This window comes from Chinchilla lanigera, unplaced genomic scaffold (assembly GCF_000276665.1).
Source record: "Chinchilla lanigera isolate Chin_1 unplaced genomic scaffold, ChiLan1.0 scaffold00163, whole genome shotgun sequence".
In the NCBI taxonomy this organism is placed as follows: domain Eukaryota; kingdom Metazoa; phylum Chordata; class Mammalia; order Rodentia; family Chinchillidae; genus Chinchilla; species Chinchilla lanigera.
Genome location: NW_004955564.1, coordinates 132,375 through 151,846, shown reverse-complemented (window position 1 = coordinate 151,846; position 19,472 = coordinate 132,375). Strand labels below are relative to the sequence as shown.

At 48.3% G+C, this 19,472-nt stretch overlaps 1 protein-coding gene across 1 annotated transcript; it reads left to right on the top strand.

The window, feature by feature from the left end:
- Nucleotides 1–2,447: 2,447 nt before the first annotated feature.
- Dnaaf1 (dynein, axonemal, assembly factor 1) lies at nucleotides 2,448–19,350 on the top strand (the record flags this gene model as incomplete). The annotated part of the gene is given in 11 exon segments (XM_013509203.1): nucleotides 2,448–2,583; nucleotides 3,144–3,235; nucleotides 5,377–5,598; nucleotides 5,732–5,898; nucleotides 7,601–7,722; nucleotides 11,735–11,901; nucleotides 13,041–13,268; nucleotides 15,520–15,635; nucleotides 17,023–17,082; nucleotides 17,937–18,288; nucleotides 18,990–19,350. Coding segments are annotated over 11 exon segments (1,760 nt in total), but the record flags the coding sequence as incomplete, so codon positions are not given.
- Nucleotides 19,351–19,472: the final 122 nt, after the last annotated feature.

The following is a 19,472-nucleotide window of genomic DNA, read 5'->3' as shown; positions in this document are numbered from 1 at the left end:
TTTTTTTGGTTTTTCTCCGGTACCGGGAACCGAACTCACGACCTTGCGCTTGCCAGGCAGGCGCTTTGCCGCTGAGCTAAATCCCCAGCCCCAAATTAACAAGTTTTAAAGGAGTTTTGTCAAGCGTTTGTTTCATTCTCTCCCCATTTCATACAGATGAAGAAGCAAAGACTTACAGAGGTATTAAACTTGCTCCCAACTGATTGCCATCAGCTAGCCAGTTACACAACAGATGCTCAGATGTGGGCAGTCAGACTCCGGAGCCCAAGCCCTGGCCCAACACACATTCTTCTGTCCAGCAACTTTTCTTTTAAATGTATCATCATGGGAAAGCAAAGGTTTTCTGCACTGTAGACTGCAAGCCACAGACATCAGAGCAGGCCATCTGGATAGGTTAGGATTCAAAGTGTCTAGTCCAGCGCTTGACACATGTAAAGAGGCTGAAAAGTTGGTAGTCCTGGGGCCAGTGTGCGACCACTCACCAAAGTTTCCAAGAAAGGGCTAAAAGCAAGGTTTCAGCCTTTGCTCCCTCTAGGCTTGGGCCCTACGGGAAAGCTTTTAGCGACCAGGTTTGTGTTTGAACCCCGTCAACAAATACATCTTGAGCAGCTGTTGCTCAGACTCTGGAGGGGAAAGTGTATGAGAGGTCTAAGGACTTGATAGCACTCAGTGGAAAGTCATGGGCTTTGGAGTCACTCACACTGCGTTCAGACTGTAACTGTCCAGCTCCCAGGTTTATGGCCATTGGCTTAAAGCTTAACATATCTGAGCCTCCGTCTCTTCATCTGTAACCAGATAATTATACAGAGACATACAAAGATAATTACAGTGAAAGTTTCTGGCATGTACTAGGCCACTCATAAATGACAACACAGCTTATTAATATAATCGATCAATTATATACTGAGTACACATTATTTATTCCAGAAATATTCATCTAGTTCCTCTGTGTCTGGGCAGTGTGTGCAATGAGAAAGCAATAGGCATCAGACAGAGTCCCCACACGCAGGTGCTTAGTCTCATTCACTAGACCAAGTGCATGCAATAGCCAACAGCCTTCCAGATTACATGCAATTGAGTTGGCCAATTGTAATCGATCTTTTAGAAAACTTAAGTGCACTTGAATATTCTCATTTTATTTACACCAAAGGGATTCCCAGTATTTCATGATTTTTGTTTCTTTTCATGCATTTAAGATTTCCTTCTTTCTTTCCTTCTTTCCTCTTTTCTTTCTTTTTTTTTTTTTGTGTTGTCATTTTTGTTTTTTGAGACAGGACCTTGCTATATAGTTTAGGCTGGGCTTGAACTCACTCTGTAGCCCAGACTGGGCTTAAAATGGTATTCCTCCCACCTCAGCTTCCTGGTTACTATATTACAGGTGTGCACCATCATACTTGGCTCGCGCGCACGAGCGTGTGTGTGTGTGTGTGTGTGTGTGTGTGTGTGCATGTGTTTGTGTGATACTGGGGACTGAATCTAGGGCCTTCTACTCAGCTACATCCCCAGCCCTTTTTAAAATTTTTTTTACTTTGAAACAGGATGTTGCTAAATTGCTAAGTTGCCCAGGCTGCGCTTAAATTTGCAGGCCTCCTGCCTCAGCCTCACAGAGTGCTGGAATTACAGGCATACCCCACCATACCTGACTCTGAGAAATTTTTTTCAAAGACAAAAGGACAGAGAACATTAAACAAATGCAGTACCCATGTATTATCACCAAGATGAAAACAATTAACATTTTGTCATATTTCTTCAGTCTTGTTTAAGTTAAGGAAATAAAACATTTCACATAAAGCTGATATTTCTCGTCCTATATTCCCATTCTTTTCCTTGTTCAGAATTTCATAAGGGGTCTTCAATCACTTCTCCATTATACATTATCTTTAAACAATACATAACATTGGCTTGCATGTTTTAATTTATATAATGGGATCCTTTTATGAAAATATGCTTTTTCTCTGTATATTTCTTTTTTTTTTTTTTTTTTTTTGGTTTTTCTCCGGTACTGGGAACCGAACTCACGACCTTGCGCTTGCCAGGCAGGCGCTTTGCCACTGAGCTAAATCCCCAGCCCCTTTCTCTGTATATTTCTGAGAATAATCCTGTTGATTGATGTAGCTATTGGTGCATTATTTCCAAAAGTAGAAGAGTAATTCATTGTTTTATGTAAATTTCTCTGGATAGACATTTGCTTTATTAAGAGTTTTATGCTGTTGTAAATGATGCAAAAAAAAATCTTTGCATGTATTTCCATGTGCACTTTATAGTTTTTGCAGATGATCACCTAAGAAGTGAAATTTACAATCTTTGCCAGTATTTTAAAAACTGTTACACATTTAAAGATTTCTGGTATTCCATACTGAAAGTGGACAGTTATCAGTCAAGTTGAAATTGGGGGCTTTTTTGGTACATTTCTTGATCTCTGTAACCAGATCTCTTTTATTTTACAGAAATTGATGACCCTAAGAAAATATGTGTGGGTCCTTCAGACATACCCTGCCAAAGCCAGCAGAAGCAGAGTGGTGATAGCGAATCAGTCAGTCACTTAGCACAACCAAGAAGTGACAGGGAATATGAGGGCCCCAGGTACGTAGAAGGGTTGCCACCATCAGGTAAGGCAAGTGGGATAATCACTCCCTTGTACAGGCGAGAAGACGAAGGCTCATGGAGACCAGATAGCCCACTCACTGTCTGAGAACTGTTAAATTGTGGAGTCTGACTGGCCGGCGCTGCTTCTGTGGCACAACTAACTACATGCTGTAAAACTTTAATGCTAGACCTGGAGAAAGACACATCTGTAATTCTTGATGATACTATTAAAAGTATTTTTACTAGGGCACAAAATGCAGTTTTTAAGAATGCTATAAGTAATATTGGGTGAGGTCTTAAAAGCTATCCTAAAAAGGATTAGGAGGACGAAGAAAAAGAGGAGTTGGAGAAAAAGAAAGGAAAGGAAGGAAAAGGAAGAGAGATGGGAGAAGGAGAAAAAAGAGAAGAGGTAAGGAGGTAAGGAGAGAACGGGGACTTAAAATAAGTACCGGGCATATATCAGGATGTAGAATTTTAGACATAAATGAGTATAGTAATGATATTACTTGGGATATACTTTATAATAAATTTCTTGTTCATTTTTTTTATTTTGACAGAATGACTAAACAGTTCCTACGAAAACTCTGTAAGCAGCACAAGCTTTACCATACCCCAGCACTGAATGATGTGCTGTATTTACACTTCAAAGGTAAGGACTTCAGAGAGGGGACACTTAACATCAGTTGGAAAGACCTTAGTGCTATCAAAAACTGCTTGCAGAGGTCATCCTTAGTACTCAGATTATATTTAAGTGGAAATGTCAGAGTTTAGGGAAGATTTATGAAAAAATAGTATTTCTATTCAGGAAAAAATCATGTTTGACTAGAATTCACAAGCTGGGTCACTGGCTTACGGGTATCAAGCAAATATATGGGTATCTTTTATTTTATGTTGTCTAAGAGTATACGATTTTTCCAAAGCAGAAAATTAGTTTGTGAATGCTCTGGGCTTATGAAGGATTGAAGAGCGGTGTAGAAAGCAAAGGAGAAGGCTCTTGGGGTACCACCCAGAAGGAGAAGTAGGAACAGCAGCACCCGTCAGGCTCAGGCTTGGTGTCTGGTATCACATCTCAATCGAAGTGCAGCGTTATGGGCAGGGCTCTTCCTACCGGTGATAAAGAAGGGCCAGAGCTCCCAGGCTGTGCTGAGCTTGGTGGCTAACCTGCTGCATCAGTCAGTTTTTTGTTCATTTGTTTGTTCAGCAAGTATTTGCCAAGAGCCTTCTGTGAACCGGGGACCATGCTCGGTGCCAAGAATGCAGAAATGGACGTGGCACAGATGCCTTAGGTGGCTTAGGGGTTGGGCCGGCAACAGGAGGAAGGTGCTCAGCCAGAGAGGTGCAGGCCAGGTCTCTGCAGCACAGGCTTCTTGGGGTTTGGATGACTTCTTACTGATCTCCTCACCTCCAAAACTGTCTACCCAGCATCTAAGTGTAGCAGTGGGTAAAGTGACCTGGGAGGACAGGTCCCTGGACACTGACAGCGATGGTGGGGAACAAGACCCAGCAAGTTAGGCCAAGTAGGAAGAGTCAGGCAGGTAGAGGAGCCCAGGGAGAGATGTCTGCATTACTTACCATTATTGCATAAGAAGTAATCCTGAAACTTAGCAAATTAAAACACAAGTTCATTAGCTCACACTTTTTCTGAGGGCCACCAGTCCAGGAGTGATTAGCTGGGTGCTTCTGGCTTGGACTCGCGAGGCTGTAGTGGGACAATCAGCTGGCGTCTGCCATCTGAAGCCCTGCTGGGGCTGGAGAATCCCATCCTCAACACTGCAGGGGGGAAAAGGTAAATCAGAGGCATCGATTTGTTTGGACCTTACTTCTATTCTGATTCAGACAATACACAGTTGAAATAGAAGGCAAGAGACATGAACAGTGATGGGTTATTTGATCACACTGAAGAATTATTGCTTAAATGTCACCATGACAAGTGGGTAATTCTGGCAGAAAGACCTGTCCTTTCCAGAGAAGCCAGCAAAACTCCTCATGATTCATCGAAGTTGGCTCTGCTTGGCTAGGTGTGACCAGCTCCAAATGAATCACTGGACTCTGGCTACCCAGAGACCCTTGGGGCAGTAGTAGGAGAGCAATGGTTGGTCAAAGAAAAGTTGTCACTGGATGAGACGTGGATGGCTTGTAGGTAGGTGTCTCAGTGCCATCAGGGCTGCTATAGATGCTTGGAAGTCCGAGGTCAAAGGTCTGGTAAATTTGGTGTCCAGCGAGGGCCCCTTTCTGGCTTACAGATGGAGCCCACTGTTTGGGTTCCCACATGGTGTGGGGGTGAGGGAGCTCTCAGAAGCCTCTTATAAGTGCACTAATCCCATTTGTGAGGGTGGGCTCCATGCTCAGGACCCAATCACCTTCTGGAGCCTCCTACTTCCTACTACTGTCATATCAAGGATTCAGATTTCAACATATGGCCAGGTGTGGTGATGCCGGCCTGTAATCCCAGCATTCTAGGAGGCTGAGGCAAGAAGATCATGAGTTTGAGTCCAGCCTAGGCAATTTAGCAGCTTAATGTGACCCTGTCTCAAAAAACTAAAACAAAATGGCTAGGGATCTAAGTCAGTATGAAGGCTCTGTGTTCAGTCCTCAGTGCCAGAAAAAGAGATTTCAACAGATGATTTTTTTTTGGTACCGGGAATCAAACTCACAACCTCATGCTTGCCAGGCAGGCACTGTACCACTGAGCTATATCCGCAACCCTCAACACATGACTTCTGAGGTAACACAAATGTTCATTCCCTAACTACAGACAAAAACAAAGGTGACCTTGAGCCCTCTCCCCAGGGTTTGACTGCATTGAGAACCTAGAGGAGTACACGGGTCTGCGCTGTCTCTGGCTGGAGTGCAATGGAATACAGAAAATCCAGAACCTAGAGGCCCAAACTGAACTGCGCTGCCTCTTCCTGCAAGTGAATTTGATTCATAAAATCGAGAACCTGGAACCTCTGCAGAAACTGGATGCTCTGAACCTCAGTAACAATTATATCAAGACCATTGAGAACCTCTGTAAGAGCCTCAGCCGCTTTTCTGTCTGCCTTGCAGCCATCTCCCTGGGGGATGAAAGATCTCTAGGGGTTTATATTGTCGGTGAGAACCGTTTCAGCTCTTGGTCTCTCACTTGTGCTGTGCTCCCTTCCAGCATGCCTTCCGGTCCTGAACACACTACAGATCGCCCACAACCACCTGGAGACAGTGGAAGACATCCAGCACCTAAAGGAATGTTTAAACCTTTGTGTCCTTGACCTTTCCCACAATAAGTTGAGTGACCCAGAGATCCTGAGCATCCTCGAAAGCATACCTGATTTGGTAAAAACAAAACAAAACAAAAAACCAACTTGCATTGTTTTATGTTCTTTAAACACCAATCTTACTTCATTCCTCCTTCCTACCCTCCCTTGCTTCTATCCTCCTTTCCTTTCTTTTTGCTTCCTTGTTTACCTTCTTTCCTCTTTGTGTTTTTAGCTGGAGCATCCTAAAGATCAGCTGTCATGTCACCCACAAATATTTCAGAGTGTGTCTCTGACAGATAGGGATTACTAAGTATAATCACAATAACACTATTATATTTAAAATATATTGACCACATTTAATATCTAGGCCATGTTCAATTTTTCCCATTTATCTTAAAAATGTGTTTTGACAGTTGGGTTGCTGAAATCCAAACTAAAAGTAGGTGTTGTCATTGCGTTACTTGTCAGCTTGGTTCCTTTTGGTCTGTGACAACTTTCCTTCCCTCTTTTCCCCTCCTGTCATTTATTTGTCAGAGCAATTAGGGACTTCATCCAGCAGTTTCCCACATTCTGGTGTTGGTTGATTGCATCCTCATGGTGTCATTTGACATGTTCTGCTGTCCCTAGTATTTTCCATTAAAATGATGGAGTCAGAGATTTAATGAGCTCCTGGCTCAGTGTTCTCTACTGCACCATGCTGGTGGTACCTACTGTCTACTTGCTTCTACATGCCCCCAGTGAGCCAGCCCTTCCAACCAGGCCCCACCTCCAAATGTGAGACTTTTGGAGAACATTTTAGATGTAAAGCCCCCAGCACATGGGTTCCTATATCCTTTTGTCTGAACTCCAATGGCCTTTGACCAAAAAAAAAAGTTGCCACTAGTGCTGAGATTACAGGTATGCATCACCATGCCTGGCTTATGCATGAAAAATATTTAATGGCTATACACAAACATTTAAAATGATTCATTCACTCTTAACCATTTGCCTTCTTTGAGCTTCTTTGAACAAGTGAGGAGGTTGGCATTTGCCGATGGGGGAGGATACCAGGCCACTGCTGGGCCTTCCTCTTTCCTGACCTCACCTCAGACCCCATGAGAAAGGCCCTCTGTGCCACCGTGCTCACAGTGAATAAGGACATTTTCTATTCTTTCCCTCGGTCCCTGCTCCTTGTCTGTCACCACGGTGAATGTCTTCTTAAAATAGGCCCTAGCTGGGAAGAAAAGAAAACCATCAATGAGACTGAGATGCACTTCGGTACAAGAGATTGGGCAAAAACTAATAAAATAAAAAAAATATTTTAAAATAATGGCTGAAAAAAAAAAAAAAGAATCACTACACTTGGACAAGGCTCAGGAAATGTCTCCCAGTATTGTTCAGGAAGGATGCTGAGGTCTGAGCTCTAAAGCTCAAGTAGAGAAGGCAGCTCAATGACCTGGACAGTTCTAATGGCACCAGAACAACAAAACCTTCTTTTTTTGTTTTGTTTTGTTTTTGTTTTTTTTGGGTTTTTCTCTGGTACCGGGAACCGAACTCACAGCCTTGCACTTGCCAGGCAGGTGCTTTTGCCGCTGAGCTAAGTCCCCAGCCCCAACAAAACCTTCTGATGTCTCTAATCAGTGCACCAGAACAGGACACTAACACTTCCGTTTTGCTCAAGAACACATATTGTACCGAGCTGCATTGAGTCCCGCACAGGAGTTGTACTGGACCAGCATGTGTACATTAACCCCATCTGTTCTCAGCTATTAGTTTGGCTCTGCTTGTTTGCTTTCCAGCGTGTGCTGAACCTGATGGGAAACCCCGTTATTAAGCAAATTGCTAATTACCGAAGGACGGTCACTGTGCGACTGAAACACTTGACTTATCTGGATGACAGGCCAGTTTTTCCAAAGGACAGGTAAGCAGGGAGAAGCCTCTGGCTCGTATTTGGATATTTAATAGTTGAGTAAGCATACTATTAGGCTTTTAAAATTTCTGATTTTTGTGCATTTTCACACACCATTATATATTCTTTGGACACAGGTTTAATGGCCACTATCTGCCTGTAATAGAATCCGAGCACTCATTTATAGAATCTATATTCTTTTGATAACTGTCCTTGTAGGCAGTTTTTTTTAACCTCACTGCTACAGATTTCCTTGGGATGGAATTGTGGGTGTAGTATCCCCAGGTTAATGTGGCTTGAAGCCAGGTGTGGTAGCACACGCCTGTAATCCTAGCACTCTAGGAGGCCCAGGCAGGAGGATCAAAAGTTCAGACCCAGCATGGACAACTTAGAGACTTAGCAAGACACTGTCAAAATTAAAAAAACAAAAACAGAAACAAAAAACACTGGGGATGTAGCTCCGTGCAAAAACCCTGGGTTCACTGAAGTTAATGTCTAGTAACACACACACACACACACACACACACACACACACACGGTCTGAGACTTTTAAAAAGATCTTCTAGTTTCTAATTGTTCTTTAGACAGTTTATATAGCAGTTTACAATCTCACCAGACATAGCCTGTGAAAAGAATCTTTGCCAAGTTACTTGATGAGTGAAAATGGTATCTCATCATTTTAAATTTGCGTTTTTGGATATCTGTTGAGGCTGGTCATTTTTCCATCCCTCTTTTATGAATACTTTGTTCATGACTCCTTCCCAGCGCCCTTGTTTAAAACGAGCTTTTGTTTGCTTGCTTGTTTTGCCGTATTGGGGATTAGACCCAGGGCCTCACTAATGGTAGGTAAGCACTCTACCACTGAGCTATATCCCCATCCAAGCCAGGCAGGTGGCACAAGCTTGTAATCCCAACATTGAGGGGGCTGAGGCAGGACTGCCATGACTTTGAGGCTAGCCTGGGCTACATATGAGTTCAAGGCCAGCTTCAACTATACATCAAGACCCTGTCTCAAATAAGACAGAACAAAGCAGCCACATATACATAAATACATCCCCTGCCCTTTAAAAGTTTTTTTATCTTTATACAAAATCTATGTTACTCAGGTTGGCCTTGTACTTGTAATCCTCCTTCTGTGCCTCTTGAGTAGCAGTTATTGTCACTACTTCTACTTGTGGGTTTTTTTTTTCTTTTCCTTTTCTTTCCACCTTCTTCCCCTCCCCCTCCCCCTCCCCCTCTCCGTCTTCCTCCTCCTCCTCGTCCTCCTCCTCCTCCTCCTTCTTCTTCTTCTTCTTCTTTCTTTTTTTTTTTTTGAGACAGCATCTCAATATGTAGTTCAGGCCAGCCTTGAATTTGTGGCTGTCCTCCTGCCTCAGTCTCCCTCATGCTGTGGTTATGGGTGTGTGCCACTACACCTGGCCTTGTGTTTTTAACTTACTTTTGATTTAGGTCAGTAGTAATTCTAACTTAGATTAAAACTATGTGTTAACATGGAGTGCTTGAGGGGAAATAGAATACAAATTTTGAATCATATGACATTTCAAAAGAAATGTAGCTTGTAATATGTTTCTGAACTCACAAATTTAAACCAAACTAACAAAGAGCTCAAGTCGAAGTTAGAGTCTTCTTCTCTGCTTCCACTTTTCTTACCTGCGGAGAAATCCAGAGATTGGCCATTCTCTGGGTTCTGGGCTGGGCAGCCTGGCAGGCTTCCCAGCTGGACTCCTAGCAGGTATCGGGCTCTTAGCAGTGAACCAAAGAGCAGCACCCTGAGGTTCTGGCTGCACCCCAGCCAGGGGAGACACATGTGAGTTCAGGGCAGACATTGATATGACCAGGGTAGCACCGGCTAGCATCCTGTCCAGCCCCATCCAGCACCCCACACTGTCCTTACGGCTGCAGGTGTGTTCTCCCTGACCTCTGGAGGGACCTCAGGACCTGCCACCCATCCTGTGTGGTACTTTCTCTGTCCCTTGTTGTCTTGGGATGCATGGGGCACTGGCGCAGACTCACTTCCTCCTCAAAAGCTGTTCCCCCGCCCCAGCATACTGCAGGGCAACCCCACCAAGGAGCCCTGGGCGCACGTCAGGGTCACTGTGGCCCCAACACCTATCTAGCATGGTTCCTGGTGCATGGCAGACTCTGCCTGGGTCCGCTGGGAGATAAGAGGCTGAGACCAGAACAGAGTCTATTCCTATAGCGCCTTCTGTCTGGGGGCTTATGATCTTTCTCTGCTACACTGTATGTCAAAACCCTATTTCCAAATACATTCTGTACCTTTGATTTATCCAGTGGGAATCTGCTCTCTAAAGTTAAGCCTCCTGTGTTTAAGCCATTGGATTAAAAAAAAACATTTATTGAGCTGTACCTCATTCGCTATCTAATTCACCCATTTAAATGCAATGGGTCTCTGTGTATTTGCAGAATGCTAGTCATGCCGCAGCAAGTTTCAGGGTATTTCATCACCCTGAAACACCATCTGCATTAGCTGTCACTCCCCATTCCTTCCTCCTCCAGCCCTGGTGACCCACAGTCCACTGTGTGCGCGGATTTGCCTGCTCTGGACGCTCCATATGGATGGAGTCAGTGTGTGGCCTTTGTGTCCGGTGCCTGTCACACAGCATCTTGTTGTCAAGTCTCACCCACGGTGCAGCCTGCACCTATGCTCAATCCTTTTTTATTGCTGTATAACATTCCATCCTGACCTGCCACGGGCTGTTTTTCCATCCAGTTTTGGAAATTTAGGTTTTCTGAGTTGTGGCTATTGTGACTAATGCTGTTGTGCAGTGTTTGTGCAGATGTAGGTTTGTTCTTTTCGGTATATAGAAAGGAGTGGAATTGCCAGGTCAAATGGGAACTCTATGCTTGACTTTTGAGGAACCACCAAATGATGTCCCAAAGCAGCTGCACCCGCGTCCCACTCCTCCCAGCAGTGTGCTCAGGGTCCAGCTTCTCCACATCCTCACCAAAACACGCCTTCGCCCCTCTTCTTGCTCCGCCCTCAGGGGCAGCATGAAGTGGTGTCTCATCGTGGGTTTGATCTGCATTTCCCTGGTGGCTAACGACAAGCACCCTTTTAGTGGCAATGTGTATGTATTCTTTGGGAAAATGACTGTTCGGTTTCTTTGCTCAGGTTTTAAAACGAATAGACTCTTTCTGAGAGCAGCTATAGGTGGATGGAAAAGTTCAGCACAGAGTATGAAGAGTTCCTTCTACACCTCCCCGTCGCCATCCGCCCGTCACTAACACCCGACAGTCATGTGCTACACTTGGTGTAGAGAGGCCCATGTTTTATTACTCACTGCACTCCACGGTGTGCTTATGGGGTCATGCTTCGGGGTATACAAATGCACAGGCACATGTGCCCCAGTGCAGTACCACACAGAGTAGTTTCATGGCCCTGAAAGTCCCTTGAAAATCCATCTCATAGCCCCAGCCCAGCCCCGGGCACCACAGTCCTTTAATGTCGCCATAACTGTGCTTTTCCAGATGCCATGGAGCTGGGATCTTACAGCATGTTGTCTTTTCTTTTCTTTTTTTTTTGGCCTTTTTTATTTTGAGGCAGGATCTCACCATGCAGTTCAGCCTGGCCTTGTAGCCCACGCTGGTCTTGAACTTCCAACAGTCTTCTGCCTCAGCCTCCTGAGTGCTGGAATTACAGGCATGCACCACCATGCCCGGCATGTTGTCTTTTCATACTGGCTTCCTCCACTTACCAGCAGCTATGTGGTTTGATAGCTTACTTCTTTTTGTTGTTGAATAATACTGTCTTGTCTACTGTATACCATGGTTTGTCCTTTTGCCTATAGAGGGACACCTAGGTTGCTTCTAATTTTTGCCAATTAGACTAAAACTGCTGTCAACATCCACATGCAGGTTTTTATGTGGATATAAGTTCCCAAATCATTTGTCTTTTGGGCCTTTTCTCTTGATTTTGAAGGAACCGTACAAGTCTGGTCAGACAGCATCCTAGGGGGAATTTACCTTTACATCTCCCTGCTTCTGTTGTATTTTCTGCACACAGAGCATGTGCAGAGGCCTGGGCCCGAGGAGGGTACGCGGCGGAGAAGGAGGAGAGAGAGCTCTGGGAGAGCAGAGAGCGGAAGAAGATTGCAGACAGCATCGAAGCCCTGGCCATGATCAAGCAGCGGGCAGAGGCGCGCAGGAGAGAGAAAGAAGGCCGAGAGGGAGGTATGTGCTGGCATTCCAGCAGCTCCATGTAGATCAGGCCAGCCTGGGTCATCAAATTCAGTCGCTTATGTGTGGGATTTTTTTTGTTGTTTTTGAGACACGGTCTTACTATGCAGTTCAGGATGCCCTTGAGTTCACTGTGTAGTCCAGGCTGGCCTTGAACTTGTGGTGATCCTCCTGCCTCCGCCTTCTGGGTGCTAAGATTACAGGTATTCGCCACGTCTTCTGGTTTCTGCCGTAAGGTTCCAGATGAACAGCTGGATGGAGCCATGCCCACAGCAAGGTGTGGGGGAAGGAGCTCAGGGCCGTCAAGCCTGTCCCTCTGCCACCTCCTTGTGCCACAATCCAGAGGCGCCAGGCCCCAGAGCTCAGGGCTTTCCACGGTGGATGATGACACCTCCATCCTGTTGCCTCCCCTCCCTGGAGAACGGCGTGGGGGAGCCTGCAACCCCAAGCTTCTATCCCTCATCCCTGGCTGCTCGTTCTCTGAGCAGCCCCCACCAGATGCCCACCGAGGTTGCTTCATGGGAAAGTAGAAGGGTCCCGGGGCGCAGCGCCAGGAACAGGGTCCAACCCTGAGCAGTGAGCAGAAGACCCTCCCGGGCCTGTCTGCAAGGCATTCAGACCCTGGGACTCCAGCCTCTTTTCCATATCAAACCCTCATGTCATCAGCTTAGGACAGACTGATTTGTTATCACAGGTCTGGAGGTGAAACCCCTGAGTGGGTCTCACGGGACTCAGACCAAGGTATCTAGGGATTCTGCTTCTTCAGGAAGCTCTAGGGAGAGTCTTGTCTCTTCCAGCTGTGGTGGCCACCTCCTCCTTACATAACCCAGGCTGGCCGGGAACCCTCCTACCTCAGTCTCCCGAGTGCTGGGATTATGGGCATGTGCTACCACACCTAGTTGGGTTTTTTTAGACAGTGTTGCTCAGGCACTAAGTTGCCTTCGCTGGGCTTGAACTTGTGACCCTCCTGCCTCAGCTTCCCGAGGCTGAGATTACAGAGGTGGGTCACCATCCCCAGCCCTCTAGGCTCTTCCTTTCCTGCGTGCCTGGCAGCCCAGGGTGCTCAGCTCAGAAGCGCACCACCTTGTGTTCTCCCTGATGTCCCACGCTCACCTTTGACCTCCCTCATTTAGGGTTGGTGTCACCGGCAGACGACAGGGACAGGCAGGATGAGCCTCCCGTGGCAGGGGACACGCAGCAGAAGATGGAGCTGTTTGTGAAGGACAGCTTTGCGGCCAAGGATGAGCTGTTCCCGGACGAGCCCAGCGGGGGAGAGGCGGGACCGGTGGAAGTCGGCAGAAAGGCAGAAAGCCGGGCACCTGCAGGGAGCCTGTCTGCTCCGAACCCGGTGCCCCTGGAAGGTAATTCCGCAAGCGAGGGTCGTACCTGGAGCCTGAGCCTCACCCTTCTATTGCTGTTACTACACGACAGAGCACATAAGCTACTCCCAAGTTCTAGGCAGCATTGCTTAACAGAAATGCAGGAGCCACTGAGAAGAGATCTTGTAGTAACCATGTTAAATAAATAAAAAATAAAAACATGTAAAGCTATTGGCAATATACAGCGTAATAAAAATGAATGGCATAAATAAGAAATTATTATAGTAGCACTAGGCATAGTGGCACACAACTGTAATCCCAGCACTTGGGAGGCTGAGGCAGGAGAATCATTTGAGAGTATGAGGCCAACCTGGGCTACATAGTTAGACTATCTCAAAACCACAAAAACAATTACAGCAAAAGACACACTGCCATGAATCCTCTTCAGAATCTCCAAACACACTTATCATTCTTGTCACCTTCTGAAGCAGCTGTGGAAGTCCTCTTCCATGAGTGTCTTTAGGAGGTGTGATCAAGGGCCGGGGATGTAGCTCAGTGGCACAAGTGCCTGCCTAGCAAACGCCAGGTCCTGAGTTTGATCCCCGGTACCAAAAAAAAAAAAAAAAAAAAAAAAAAAAAAAAAAGGAAAACAAATGCTGCTGCTCAGTGCCACGCAGAGGAAAGGCGGCTCCTAAAAACATGACTGTGTTCTCACCTCCCTCATTCGTCAGATCTGGTTCTGTGTGACTTCCGGCTCGGCCCCAAAGCCAGAGCGACCCTGAAAGGTGAACAATGTGAGTGGACTCAGAACATCAAGGCATCCATGACAGCACAAGTAAAGCCGTGAGAAGACTCTTCAGAGTGGAGAGAACGATGGGATAAATGCGTTCGAAGGGAGGGAGAGCATTCTCAGACTAATAACATGTCTTTTACTGTCGAGAAAGTAAACTTTCACCATATTTTTTAAAATCATACTTTATATACCTTCCTCCTCCCAGTACTGAGGATTCAGCCCAACGTTATAACACTGAATTACATCTCCAGCCTCCTTCATTTTTTTTTTTTTTTTTTTTTGAGACAGGGTCTTGCTATGTAGTTCAGGCTGGCCTTGGTTCACTGTGGCCCAGGCTGGCCCGGAATTCTCCTCCTGCTCCACTCCTGAATGCTGGGATTACAGAACTTTGCCACCATGCCCGGCCCCCATTTTTTTTTTTTTAATTTTGAGACAAGGTCTTGCTAAATTGCTGAGTTGCTCCAACTCATGATCCTCCTGCCTCAGCCTCCCAGAGTGCTGGGGGTGCAGGCTTGTGCCACCATGCCCCATCTTAGTGCTTCCATGAATTCAGATTTATTAGCCACCTCATGATCAATAACATCTGAGGAATCTCAGCATGGGATCTTTTAGAGGAACAGGTATGTGGAAATGCAAATGCCCATGGGGACAGGCCATGACGTTCCTGTGCGTGTGTGGATGCGTGCGTGTGTGCTGGTGTCCTGTCAGAAATTGGAGTCCGCGGTTCCCCGATGCTGGGACTAAGCACTAGGTGAGTCAGAAAAGAAGAGAAGGAATATAGCAAGGGGCCAGGTTGGCAGAGGCCCAGCTGCAGAGCACAGAGGGCAGAGTGACAGCTGCTGCCACCAGGGACAGAACCAGCTCCTGGGAGCCTGGCTCAGCCTCCTCCAGTGCTGGCTGCCACTCCTCTCCTGTGGGACTCGGGGCTTCCGTGTCCATCCAGAAACTCACCATGTTTCGATTTTGCCTTAGGGAACACCCCATGGTCCAACCACTCCAGGCTTCTGGAACCCCTTCTCCCTGGCAGGGCCGTGTTTCCCCTACTGTTTTCCAGGATGGAGACCGACAGGCCTTGGGGCTTGGGACTTCTTGCCCTCTTAGCTGTAGCTTAGCTGCTGTCACACATGGATTTTGCAGGGCTCGGGTATCGCCCAGGAGCCTTGGGAGGGAGAGGCTGCAATCGGTGCTTCCTCATTGGAACAAGTCCTGGACCCTCAGGCTGGGAGGTGCCCTCTGTGGAAGGTGCGCTGGTGACGAAGGTGCAGGCCGGCTGCCCTCTCCAGGTTCCTGCTCCATGCCCGGATGGCAGCTCCTCTTGGGCCTGACCTCCAGGTCACAGCGGGGAGGGGCAGCCTCCTCTGGCCTTCTCTCCCCCAGGGGCTCGGGGTGTCTTGTCCGGCCTCAGCTGTGATCCCTGTGCTTTGGCTCACAGGCTGGCTGTTGGCACCCAGGCCCTCAGGTGTAACACCGGGACCAACGGCTGCTGCTTCTGTTCCTCAGAGTCGACCTCCGGGGTGGTGGCTGCTGAAGGCTCGTTGGCTACAGAGCCGCACAGGACCGGAACCGAGGACGCAGAAGCCATGAACCAGGGGACTGAGGAGAAGCTCGTCATCGCGGTACGGGCATACTCAGCCTTGCAGAACAGTCAGCCTGCACCTCTGTGATCCTCGCCACCTTGTGTGGCCCTTGGGTGGCAGGCAGGGCCCCACAGGTCCTGCACACACTGAGACCTTCCCCGGTGGAGCTGGCCCGGGCAGCCCCCATCGAGCTGTCTGCCCAGCTCTAGACTTGCTTTCCCCAGAGAAGGCCATCACAAAGCACTCAGCCCATTGGCTGCTCCCAGAGCCCTGCTCAGTCGCCAGGGCCTCTCTGAGCCTCGGCCCTAGCCGGGCAGCTTCACACTGGCCCGGCATTGTTCTGGCTTCCCGTTGGCTCCTTGCTCTCCAGATGTCCCTGCACCGAGCCCCCTCTCTCAGGCCTGTGGAGCGAATGTCAGATCCCATCCTCAAGCACCACTCCTTCCTGGAGCTCTGCTCATTTTGGTGGTAGTCACATTGGCCTAGAGACAGGCCACTGTGGAAGCCACATATTGGTCTGTGGCCCTGACGGGGCACGACTGAGGGAAGTGCTTTTCAGCATGTCGCCTCACCCTAGTGGACAGCTGGACCCCCTCTCCTTCACCACCTCTGTTAAACTTCTCAACTGGTGTTTACCCCAAATCTGAACATTTCCCAACTCAGTGTTAGGCTGATCATGGTCAGTATTCTCAATGGGTTTCTAGTTTTCTGGTTGTACAGATAAGAAATAGAATTGGACAACTAATAGCTTAACATTTGAGAACTGACTATAAGTAGCCAATGTTATCTGAGTTCTTTCCCTCTATGTGGCATTGGTCTAAGGATGATTTGTATTGACTGATACAACCCTTCTAATTACTCTAAGAGGTATATACTATTATCCCAATTTTACAGATGGTAAAGTTGAGATAGAGAAGTTAAACAGTGTTCCTAGAGCCACACAGCTGAGAACCAGCATGGGGATTTCTGCAGGGTTCACACATCTAATCACTGTGCCTCCTCCCCAGCGTGATGGCTAGTTGCTTTAGATGAAGATATGAAACAAATGCACAAACACATACCAAAACTAGGAGGTCCCACCAGTTTTGGGGAGGTACAAAACAGCCCACATAAGGCGCTAGGGCTCATTTGTGCACAGGTACTTTTGATTTGGGTACCATTATTTTTCTCAAGATGAGCTAAAAACTGTATCTCTAAAAATAAAATGAAGATGTGGCGATGCTTCGACCCTGTCACAGGCTGCAAGCTCTCGCTTTCCTAGATTAGATCTGATGCTTGGAAGGGCAGTGCTGGGCCTGTGACGAGCGTGTGCGGGAGCGATGTCTCTCTCCTCTGTGCCGGGCTGGCCTGTACCTCAGGCTCCCTGTGCACCGTGTTTCCGTGTACCCCGCCTCCCTGGTGACCTATGGCTCATTGGCTCTTGCAGGACCTGCCTGACTTAGAAGATGTTGATGACACAGGCGCGGCTCTGGAAGACCTGGACAAGGTTATCCGTATACGTTTGTCCTGTCATCAGACTGAATTCCACTTCACGCTTGTCAGTTAGCACAATTTTCTCTTGAAAAGTCCTATGATCAAAGAAAGCACTGCATACACTTACATTTTTGCCTTAATGACGGAATTGTAGCTGCTCCTTCCGGCTTGTTTTAAGGTTTTATAATCCACTCGGCTTTTCTTGCACATGCATTTACCGCTATTTGTAATGGCTGTGCACTGAACACAATTACTGGAAAACATCTTTTCTCCCTCTGGTGCATTTACATGTACATCTTAGGAATGTGTTTGACTATAGCTCCTGAAGGAAGGAAAAAGAAAAAGGAAGAGGGAATGAGTGGGTAGGGGCCATGGGCATCTTCCTACTTCACCTGGCCACCCTCCCTCAGGCACTGTCCGGAGCCCATGGGCCCGAGGGAGAGGAAGCCTTGGACATCATCTTCGCGTGACCTGTTGCTAGCAAAGGAAATAGGCACTTGCGGCCACGGTTACTGTGGAGGCTCTGGTGTCCAAGGCAGAGTTCTAGAGAGTTGTGCCCAGGGCTGGGCTACACATAGCCAAAGGCCACCCGGGAGGGTATCGTGTAGGGGCCAGGCCGGGTGGGCAGTGCAGTGTGGAGTCCTGGGGGGGCGCAGGTAGGCTGCAGTGCTCAGCAGCAGGTGCTGGCCAAGGACCGCCCGTCCTAAGGCTGCTCCAGACGGGCACTGTCCAGTGTGTCCCCTGCGATCACTGCCGTCTGGCCACACAACAGCTGGTGACATTTGGCGTAAAAGCAGCATCAGCAGAGTGCGTTTTTAGAGTGGCTGTTGCAAAAACAGTGTTGGGACGTACCTATTTCCCCACTAGGAGCTGTGCTCTCCGAAGATCGAGGCCCTCTCAAGCGGGAGTGAGGACAGTGGCACCGAACTGGATGACGCGGCCCTCCTTGGGTCAGCACACTCACCCGTAGGTGCCCTTTCACGCATATTCGCAGTCTCTAGGGACCCTGGAAAGAAGGCCAAGGCACCTTTCACAGACATTTTAAAGAAAGAAGTGATGAGGGACTTGGAAATCGAAAGTCAAGACCCCAAGTCCCCGAGACCACTCATTCAGGAGCTCAGTGACGACAAGCCCTCGGGCCAAGGACCAGCATCCCCCTGCTGGACAGACTTGGAGGACAGGGACAGGGACAGTGACCTGCCTGCAACCTCTTCCCCAGGTGAAGCGCCTATCCCTGGATGGTTGGGGTGAGAGGGGGAACCTCAGGTTCGACAGGCATTTGTGACAGGCCATGTGACGCTCTGAAGTCCAGGACTCTGGTCTCTGGCCATACCACCCTGAACACACCTGATGTCTGATCTCAGAAGCTAAGCAGGGTCGGGCCTGGTTAGTACTTGGATGGGTGTCCAGGACTCTGAAACGGGAATCAGCGCTCCAGGTCCTGTGGTCACACAGCACTCAGCACTGTGGGGGGCTACAGAACCTGCACTGTCCCCTCCTCATGATCCCAGCCCTAGCCTTTCCAAACCCAGGCTTCTAAGGGAAGGAGGGGGCTGTGGACAGCCTGGTGGGGGTCGGGGGATAGGACTGGGACAAAACAAGGTGCTAGCTGGCGTGGTGCGGCTACTCCAGCAGCAGAATCCCTGTGCCTGATACGCTGAGCAGGAACAGCACCCAGAGGCCACACCTCGTGCTGGTGGCTGGCGCTGGGGGTGGCTTGTGAAGCCAGCGAGCACCCACGGAGAACGAGCCGAGCACTTCTGCTGATACCCAGATTGGGGTGTTGGGCGCGGCTGTCCCTACTCCCACCCCATGCCCGAGGTGCCCTCCTCACAGAAGGGGAAGAGGGGAGGGGGAAGACGGGAGGGAGCTGGCTGCACTCCCCAGCTCCCAGCAGTACGGAGTCTTTTCTAACCCTAGGAGACAGAGCTGAAAAGGACAAAACACAGCCCGAGGCAGCACCTGAGGAGCATGGCGTGAGGGCAGGCCAGGGGGATGCAGGACTCGCTTTGGACTGAATCCAAGGCCCCCTCCACCGCACCGGCTGTGACAGAGGGGGACAGGTCACCTCTTCCTCTCAGAGTGCTGCTGCTTGCTAAGTATGCTCTGGGGCTTTGGCCGTGACAGCTGCCCACGTGCCCCATCACCTTTGTACCCTCAGCCTTTAAGGCACATCCCTGTGCCCAGAACCTCGGTCTCCCTGTCACCTGTACAGTAACTGTGGGACTATAAACCCCTCATCAGCATGATAAAAACATTTAACATCAGTGAGTTCCTGGAACGGCGCTTGTGTAAGCCGTGTGCAATCCCTCCAGTCTGTCAGCCATGCTGAGGAACAACCGTTTCGCTCCCAGTGGTTCACACCCTAGTGCCGGTGCAACCTTAAGCAAGAGGGGACACCAT